Genomic DNA, 10687 nt, shown 5'->3' on the forward strand with positions numbered 1-10687 from the left:
AATATCAAATTCTGATTGAAACATTATAAATATACGAAAGAGCGACATATGCATGTTTTTTTTTTTTTTCTTCTTTTTTGTATGAACTTCTCCCCCTTTTATTCATAGGTATTGTTCACTTTCGTCAAAGGTAACTTCAATAATTTCCTCCTCTTCTCGTTTATTTGAATATATATCCCACTCAATGTTCCCCTTATCTGTTCCGAAATCTTCTTCTCCTGCTTCATCATTGTTAGATGTAAAAATTGTGAATCCAGCAGTTGAACAAATAACAAATGCTACCGCAATTCCTGCAGCATATCTAAAAGTCTCTCCTGAGGTTTTTCTGCCCGAATAATTATTTTCATCATGAGATTCATTTTCCTCATTGTCATAAGAATAGTTGCCATCAGTTTTATTACTTTCTCTCAATCCATACACATCATGCAAAGAGCTATTAGAAGAATCTCCTTTTGAATCTCTACTTATATCATTTCGTTCACGCTGATTTTCGTTATCATTTAACTCTTCAGCAACTTCATCACGAGAAGCATTCTCAGTCATGAAGTTACCTTCCCCTAACTGCTCTATTATCAGTTGTGTATTATTTATAAAATTTTCCAACTTATGTATATCCACTTTTAACTTACTAACTATATTATCCACCTCGTTAATATATTCTTTCGTATTTATATACACACGGTTCTTCATATTTTCGGATATAATACTGAATATATTATCCATGTCTTTTTTCTTTATTAAAATTTTATCTTCAGCAGCGATCATAGATTGTAGCATTTCGCTTGCCTTTTCATTATAGGATTCAATATTTCTTTTGGCTTCTAAAATAGATTCCTCGCTACGATGACTTAGTGTATAGTTTATTTGTTGCTGAATATTCTGAGAAATCTTTTCGATATATTCCTCTATGTTGGCGCCTCCAACTATTCCGTTCAAAATGTCTTTTATATCCTTTAGATAATCCCCCAGATGAAAGTAGTTATGATTTTCTGGAAAATTTTCCGAGAAGTTTTCCTTAATTGCATTAGCTCTTTTCCATATTTCGTATATGCCTTTATTTAGACCTTCATTTTTCTGTGTCTGCGATTTGTTTTGTTGAATGCGTTCTAACACCTTTTTAAATGCTTCTATGGTATTATTTACTTTTCCTTTAATATTTGTAATGTACCCTATTGTTGCATCATCAGTTAATTCTTTCGTCGCACCATGCGTTCCTACATCGTGATCATTCAAATCGGTCAACAAAGTCTCTCCTCTGTATATAAGATGGGAAACATTTTCCCTACAGGCATTTACCTGTTTATCTTCACTGTTATTCGATTGCTCTACTTCACGCAGATTCTGCATATTGGTCTCAATATTCTTACACACATTGTTAAACTTTTGGATGGACTCTAGTGTGTACGTCCTACTGATACCTTTCAATTCCCCTTCATTTTTTGTTAATTTTTTTTCGATATCTTGTAGCACCCTGTGATTGTCCAACAATCTTGTTGCTTGAGTATTTAGCACATTTTCAAATTTCCCTGCTATTTCTAAATATTTATCTGAGTTACTTTCCACTTCTTTCAATTTCACCAAATTGATATTTTTGCAAACGTCGTTAATGCTCTTTATTTTATCTTTCAGTTTGTTGTAATGTTCCATAATTTTTTCTTTACTGCTATATAAGGAATCCATTTCTACCTCAAGTCTTACGTCTATGAATTCTTTTTCTATATCTTTAACTATTTCTTTTGCTTCTTTTTCCTTTGCGTTTAAATCATCAGAGTGTTTAATTCCTTCATCCAAATTTGAGAACTGGTAATTATTTATCCTGTTCGTATCAAAGTATTCATTTAATGCACGAATATCATCATTGACCAATTTCGAATTTTTCTCAATATATTCTACATTCTTTTCCGCATTCTCCTTCTGGTCATTTATTAATCTTATGTCACTCGAAATTTTGGCATTTATATTTCCAATTAGGGAAGCATAAGACGATTTCTCACATGTCTTCCCTTCTGTTAGCAACTCATTAAGACTAGTCATAATTGTTGTAATTCTGCTATTTATGCTATCTATTTTTTCATTAATTTCTGTAAGTGAGGAGTTTTCCTCGTTAATTTTTTCGCTGGGCGATTCTCCTTTTTGTACTGTTTCAAATTGCTTCTCTAAATTCTCTATATTTTTCGTGATACCTTGAAATTCTTCATTTACTCGGTTGATCTCCGACTCGAATACTTGTTCCTTCTTCTTCCCATTGTAGGCATCACTCAACTCCTTCAATTTTGTAAATTCTGAGTGCTCCATAATTTTGTTATCGTTCTCGATGCTGCAGGTGATAGCTTTCAATTCATCATACTTCCCCAAAGCGTCAGTAATTTTATCTAAGGTATTGCTTGCTTTATATTTTGTGTAATTAATTTTAGTTTTTAATTCATTAGATGATTTTATGTCGTGACTTTTATTGTTCCCTTCCCTTATCCACCCATCGATTTCTTCTTGTTTCCTGTCTGTCTCCTCTGAATCTTTAAATATTTTTTGTATATATCCATACGTCAACTGTAGGTTTTTGTAAGCATCTAATTTGGCATCATTTTCCGACTTTATTTCTACCTCCGATTCAAAATTTAACGTTGGATTAGTTTGTGAAGTGGTTTCTAGGTGCATGTCGGGGCTCAACTCGGATCCTAAGCTTGTTAATATTTTTATCCCCATAAAATTAGACGCTCTTATCATTTTCCCAAAGGCATTATGTGCCTCATTCTTATTACACTGCCCTGAGATTCTTTTTATTTCGTTATATTTCTCCTTTGCTGTATTTAAGGTTTCGAATGTTTTCTTCTCGTCTTTTAATTTTCGAATTTTTGTAATGATTTTTTTAATATCTTCATATCCTGTGCCCATTTTGGCATTTTCTTCTTCACATGCTTTCCTAATTTTATCCACATGTTCCCTTGTATGAAATAGAAAGTTCATAAATTCATGTTGCTTGATTTTGTTCAAATTCGTTTTTGCAATTTCTTCCTTATTGTTAATATTTATTTGTTCCTTTTGTGCTTCCTCCCTTAGTTTTCTAGCTTCATCATGCTTTACCGTTCCTTCTGCAACCTTTGCAGCATTCGTTTCGATTACTTTGTACGACTTGCCAAAATCCTCAAATAACTCTTCCATGCTCTTTCGATGACCTATAAATTTATCCTTAATGTTGTATACTTTCAAATATGTTTCATTAAACCTTTCGGTAAAATATGTCTCCAGCGAATTTAACGACTCCCTAGTTGACTCAAGAAGTTTTTTCTTTTCGTCAGCCGTCTCTTTAGCTTTTTCCAAAATGCCTTCTTCGTAATTTTTTTTACATTTCTTCAATTCATTTTCTATTTTAAGGACATTTTCGTTTATCACATCGGTGTTGCTCTTTTCATCCGTCATGAGCTTTTTCTCATTTTCAATATTTTTCAAATATTGTATATAATGCGCTTCTTCATTTTTCAGCACATCAAGGGAATTATCCCCTTCAATTATAGACACCTCTAATATGGATTTATTTAAATCTGTCGATTTGGTTAAAATGTTATTCACACTTTTTTTTACATTTTTTATCTGGCTTAAATTAGACTCGACTAGTTCTAAATTTAATTTCATATTTATGTATGCTGTCTTCGATTTTTCATTGTTCAATATATATGTTTTTTCATCCATTTGGGATTCCCCCTTACACTTTTCTAATTTTCCTTCAGATTCATTAAGTTTTTTTTCAATGCCTGCATGCAGTTGTTCGATTTCTTTAATGATATTCGTGGCCTGGTCCTTTCCCTTTGCATACATGATTTTTATTTGCAAAACGGAAACTTCATTTAGGAGAATGTTCATTTTTTCTTCATATTCCCCATATTTATTACCTTGTTGTTTTATTATTTTTTCACTCTCTTCAGCTTCCTTTGCTAGGGTCATACATTTCTGTACACTCACACTTACTTTATCCATATCAATCTCCGGTACAGCTTGTTTCCCCTTATCCTTCAAATATTGTAGCCTATCCTTTCTACTATTTGCGTTGCGGTAATACAGGGAGGCATTATCATTGTACTCTCTGGAGTTCTTCAAATACGTATTCATTTCATCTTCCCGGTGTGCTATTTCGTCCTTATATTTCATAATTTCCTTCATAATTTCATCGATTCGTTTGATGGATAAATTTTCATTCATTTCCGTTTTTAAGCTCGTTGCATCTGTGAAATATTTATCTATTTTTTTAATTAGGGCATCTGATTTGTCCTGCTCACTTTTTACCAACGTGGAATATTTTTCCACTTCTGTCACATCCTTCTCCACAAGACGCACAATTTCTTGAATATTCACATTCAGCATCATTTCCTTCATATTTTTAATATCTGCCAGCGCTCCATGCAAAATGCTATTATTTGTTAAAATGTCTCTCAAATAACCACCAATTTGCTTTTTAATGTCTTTAATTTCGTTAATACTCTCACTATTTTCACACTTTCCTTTTAACTCCGTAGTCGCGCTAAAAAGTTCTTTGACAGTATTATGACTGCTTACCGCTTTTTCGTAAAATTCAGTATATACAAATAAAGGGGGATCCAGAGACTCTTCTCCCGATTTTTCCTTCTTCATTTCATCTATGGCATTTTTATATGAATTGATTTCTTCCATTTCATGCTCAGACTTTTTCTGCTCGGTGGTAATCTCATTAACCATAACGTGAATTTCGTTTTTCTCAAATTTTAATTCTATATTCTGTAAATCTTTCAGTGTATGTATTTCCTTTAGTTTGTTATTTAGTTCTTCTGATGCGCCTTTAATTTTTTCGAAAACTTCTTTCATGGCCTTCTCCTTGGCCTTGAATTCTATATTTTCACTTTTATTTGCATTTGCTTCTGCCAAGTATTGGTTAGAATTTGTTTTAATTTTGTTCAATATTTCCTTTTGTGTTCCGATCTTCACAACAAGAGCTTCCACTTCTGCATTAAATTTACTTGCGTTTTCTTTATTCTGACCATTTTTGTAGTGATTAATATCTTTGACAAAAATGGGAGACTTAGATTTTGCAATAATTTCATCCAACGAATTTACGTATTTATCCACGTTCTCATTTATTTCTTTATTTTTGTCCACTATTCTGTTACTTATCCATTTTATAATTTCACTGTTTTTGCTGCTGATCAGACCATCCACTTGCTTTTTCAATATTTCGTATTCGACATTAAGAGAGTTTATCAATTCCTTAGCGCTTTTCCAGTCTTTATTTTCTCTTATTGTCTTCAGGTCTGTTTCGTTTAAGTCTTTATATTTTTCCTTTGAACTTTTGTAAAAATCGAGAATATTCGTCATTTGTGTCTTTAAGTTCTTCAAATTATTGTCATCCAATTTTCTACCCTGATTGATCTCTGCCTCGTTAAATTTTTGTTTTAAATTTGCCTTTGCATGTTCTTCCATGAAATTATCTTTTTCTATTTCGTTTCTTTCGGAAATAATTCCTTCCTTTAGTGAATTATACTTCCTAATTAATTCTTCGATTGTATTGCTATCAGTGTTGCAATCTTTAATAGACCTGTTTAAAATTTTCAGGTTACACAAATTTTTATTTAATTGTTCCACTTCTTTTATCATGCTATCGGATAATTTATTGTTATTGTTGAATTCTTCTTCGTACTCTAACAATTTCTTATCGATTGCTTTGTCATTAATTTCTTTTACTAACTCGTTATACTTATTATTTTCTTTCCCATTGATAATGTTATATTGTTCCGGCACATTTACATAGGATAGAAGATAAATTCTAGCTGTCTTTAGGGCCTCTTTCGCTATATGGAATTCATCGAACACTTTACTTCTGTTCTTGAGGAAATTCTCCTTATGCGTGAGGAAATTTGTGTAAGCATCTTTCACTTCTAACATATCATCATCCTTATCATACTCTTTGTTAAAAAATTCATTTTCCCCTTTTAGTATAATCGTTTTGTATTCTTCAATCTTCCCTTTCCCCGCTGCGTACTCTGCTCTGCTAACTTTTAATTTGTCGTAAAAACTCTTAAGTTGCTCTAACGATTTTGTTAATTTTTCATTCATATCTTCGAATTGGATTTTTAAGATTTCTTCCTTGATGTCTGAGATAGTTTTGAGCAGGTTCGTTATATTCTGCAAGGATTCTGATATTTTATCTGATTTGATAGATACCATTTTCTCATAATCACCTTTTACCTTTTCTAGCACGCCATCCAGATCGGCCGTAGAACTACTGTGCCTGATAGAATTTCTATAGTTGTCCACATTTAGAGACATTTTTTCCGCAAAATCCTTTAAATTGCCTTCATGTAAATCTTTAATAATCATTTTTATTTTATCATGAGCGTCTTTTTTTTTATCTATAATTCCGTTCATATCTAATGATGTTCCCTTAATTAATTCATCAATTTGCGCAATATTCTCGTTTGCTTTTTCTTCCAGGGAAAGTATTTTCTTTAAGTTGTTAATATTTTCCATTATAAACAGCATTTTCGTCTCCATTTCTTTTTTAATATGAGTGTTAGTTGATTCCTTAGCCTTTAAAGCGTCCATTTCTTTCATGTACTCCTCAATGGAGGTAACTAACGTTTCAATTTTTTTTTCTACTAATTTAATGTCGGTGTATGTCTTATTTATAATATCGGCGTTTGTATTCACCGTGTTAATATTTCTACTTATTTCTTCCATTAATTTTATGAGATCATCGAATTTATACTCTCCCTTTTCATCTCTTTTGAACTCATTCTTTTGTTCCCCAATTAGTGATTTCGCTGAAATGACAATTTCATGCTTCGATTTTATGATATTAAATAAGCCCTCTAGCTTGTCTATAAGATCTTTATATTTTGCTAGATTTCCCTTAACCTTACTTATGACCATCATAACTTCTAAATTTTCATTACCTTCATAATTTTCTATCTTGGCCATAATTTCCTTGTACTCATTGTTCACATCGTTCCAAATATATTCCCAGTCTTCACTTATCGACTTGTACTTTTCCTCATATGTTGTCGACTCAGCAAAGGAGTTAAGCTTATCCTTTAACTTTTCTGCTAAAAAACTAAATAGTGTCTTACATTTAGTTCTCTTAAAATCGTACAAATCTTTCATCCTCTTGAACATCTTATTGTTATATTTGTACACGGACATGTTCTTTGCCAAGTCAAAACTTTTCTCTACCAACGTTTTTTTATCAAAGGCGATAGATTTATCATTTTTTTCATGCTCCTCTATATTATCGATAGACTTTTCTATATTTTTTTTGTGATAATTGTAATTATTTATTATGCTATTAATTTCACTTAGTACGAACTTTATAGAACTTATGACATTATTTGATCTTATTTCTTTCTCTATAATACTAACAATGCTTGTTCCAGATTTTAAAAATTCCTCCGCTTCGCTAATATTAGAATTGTACAAAATGTCGGCATTCTTTTTCACATACGATAGGTATGAGCGTACACTTTCCAAATAGACGTCCGAATTGCACTTCTCAGGACAATATTTATTTCCATATTCTTTTTCGATGTTTTCCTTAGCATCCTCTATCTCATGCTTAACAGTTACTTCACTACTTTCTTTTAAGCATTTTACATAGTCATCTATGAGTAATTTATATGCAGGGGAGCTCTTTGCTGTTGATACCTGCTTGTTAACTTCTATCTCTGCGTACTCTAAACTATTTATTTTGTTTAGTAGCTCAGTTTTTTTAAGGAAGCAATGCAACTTGGAGATTTTCATATAATAATACAAATTTTTTACCTTGGAATCTATCCCTGACCCAGAATTATAGCTTATATCTTTATCTTCTTCGTCCTCCCCATCATGGTCTCCATAGTTACCGCTAGAATTGGTTATCGTCTTATGGTTTATAAAACGCACAATTTCTTTGCACGTGTATATATCCACATAGTATGACTCCAACGAAAAGACTAACTCCCCTTTTTCATTTACAATTTCGAAGTAATCTAAAACTTTGTCCACAATGGGAACGTTCGTCTTTTGTAAAAAGGAACTGGGACTTTCATTACGCTCATTCTTTGCTTCCTCCTCAGCACTACTAGGATGTTTATCCAAATTGTCTTCACCGTTACTTTTAATATACGCATACCGCGATGGTTCCCTTCTAAATTTGCTATCTCTTACATGTATAAGTGCTTTCTTCTTAAATAACCCGGATTCGTTTCCATTCTTACCGCCGGGTGTGGTATCCTTCCTATATCCCTCCTCTCCTGGGGACAAAGTATGTTTTTGCAAATTTTTCTTTTTCCTTCTAGGGGATTCAGACTCATTTTGACTACCCCAATAAGAATTAACAGAAGAATTCGTTTCTTCCTTTTTATGTTTATTTGATTCGTTTATGACATTTTCCCAGCTTGCACCTACAACAAGTGTGGAAGGGTTAACAAAAAGAGGTGATTAGCATAGGATGTATAATAATGCCAAACAGATCAGCCCCAATGGGGGGACATGAATCTGCCGATTTGCCACCCATTCGAACTGCCAATGTGTGTATGAAAATCCACTGCTACCCTCTTTTGTGACATTGTACCTATAAGAAGGAGAAAAACTCCGAAGGATGCTCTCCGCCATCCGTTTCTCTTCATTTTACAAACTGTAAATCTATGAAACTTCAATTTGCAGTTTTACCCTAATGCTTTTCCTTGTCTTTTCTCCCTTCTGCTATAATCTGTTTCTTAATAATCTTCCCTATCTCTAAGCCCTTCTTTGTTACATATATATATTTTTTAAATCATTTAGCAATTGCGCGCATTATATCATTACTAAAATGATCTCTGAATAGTGAAACACCTGCGGTGAAAGTATAAGAACTGTGGGAAATTTTCAGTGGGAAAAATACACCGGGCTCACATAAACACAAATATGTACACACACACAAGTGTGCACACTTATACAAAACAGGTAATAAATCCAATCTCACATTTGTTCGACCTAAAAGGGTCAACTTAAAATTGAGAAAAACTATCGCATTACACTGATATGGTGAGTACACATTCGTTAAGGTTATCACAAAATTGGGTTCATTCTACCTTTTCTTCCTTTTTTTACAACGGAACGGATTCGATAAAAGAAGGATTCACAAAAAAAAAAAAAAAATGCACACAATTAGCTCAAACAGTTGTCATAACTTACAACTGAATCTTTTTTTTCTAGAGAAAAAAAGAAAAAAAAAAAAAGTTCTCTTCTTAATTTCTGTAATTATCTACATGGATCTAAAAACTCGTGTTCCAAAAGAAAAAAAAAAATAAATAACAATGTAAAGGTAATTTTAGCTAAAAGAACACCACAAGGAAAATTTAAACAAATGTGTTTACACGAATTCATTCTTTTTGCTAAACAAAAGAAAAAAAAAAAAAAAAACTATCATAGGATTCTTTCCTTTTTAAAAATTTAAATTTGTTCGCAGCGAAAGGGTAAATATTAAGATAATAAAACATTTACACAAAAAAAAAAAAACGCCAAACATGGTAGTGCTAGTCGAATTCTGGGCACAAATATATTCTAAAGTTCCCCGTCGTAGAAAACAAAATTTAGGCTTAATTTTTAAGCACCTTCGTTTCACACATTTGCAACTTCAGAAAGCATGTGTCACAACCTAGAACTAATTTATATGAGCAATGCCAATTTTTCATTTAATTATTAAAACTGAATTTTTGAAATTTAAAAAAAAAAAAAACATGTTTTTTCGCTCTAATTTAATTCAAGAAGGAAAGGTAAATTTTTTTTTTTTTTTTTTTTTTTTTTTTTTTTTTTCCATGTAGAACTAATTTACCTTAGAACAAAAAGAATTTGTTCTGTTATTACACGTATGTACGTATATTTAAATTTCACGCTGGGATGAAATTTTCTGAAATGGATAATTGCTTAATAAGGAAAAATTATTCGAGTTCTTTTGCTTCCTTCTATTGCTAACAAAGTTTAACCCATTTTTCATCATTTAATTTCACATGCACAATGTTTAACAAAACCCGTTCACCTCTCTCAGTTTTCCTCATACTATGAGATCTCTCATTTCCATCACATCTGTGCTAATTGGAACATAAATAAATTAGATTATCTATTTTCTGGCTTTTTTTTTTTTTTTTGCATAGTCCACCTGTTGCGCTTGCTGTTAGTCTCCACCCTATTTTAACTTTTTAAAAATAGTTCAGTCAAATTTTAAAGCTAACGCAGGAGTTTATATTTTTACTACTCGATAAGTGTAGTCAATCAATGTATACCTCATGTCGTCACTACGGAACTGCCATTGTTAAGGAAAATTTTTCATAAATAGGCATCATACACTTCGCTCTGCAGGACCATGTTGAATTCTCGTTTTATTTTATTTTTTCTTTTTTTTTATATTCATTTTTTTCATTTTATAGTCACCTCCTTTGGGAAAAAATTTACTTCTACTGACTTGATTCCTCGTGCGTATTTGTGGGTGTGTTCGAAAAAGCGGCATAAAAATTTTTTAACTTTCCAATAAAATTCTAATTTCTCACTGTGAATAATCTCCAGGTATAGATAAAAATATACACATGCTGCGCATCTACTAAACCTCCATTCCAATCCAGGTGCACAAAAAAGGGGTGCCCTACGTAGATATTAGCAGTAAAATATATTAAAAGGACAAAACAAAAATTTACTACGATTTAGTAAAAGGGTG

At 32.0% G+C, this 10687-nt stretch overlaps 1 protein-coding gene across 1 annotated transcript; it reads right to left on the minus strand.

Annotated features, from left to right (window-relative positions):
• Nucleotides 1-102: 102 nt before the first annotated feature.
• On the minus strand, nt 103-8624 carry PCOAH_00051410 (Reticulocyte-binding protein 3; the record flags this gene model as incomplete). Its single annotated transcript, XM_020061923.1, has 2 exons — nt 103-8399; nt 8570-8624. 2 exons carry the CDS (start codon nt 8622-8624, stop codon nt 103-105), a joined length of 8352 nt encoding a protein of 2783 aa, XP_019917766.1.
• Nucleotides 8625-10687: the final 2063 nt, after the last annotated feature.

This window comes from Plasmodium coatneyi, chromosome 14, assembly GCF_001680005.1.
Source record: "Plasmodium coatneyi strain Hackeri chromosome 14, complete sequence".
Classification (NCBI taxonomy): Eukaryota; Apicomplexa; class Aconoidasida; order Haemosporida; family Plasmodiidae; genus Plasmodium; species Plasmodium coatneyi.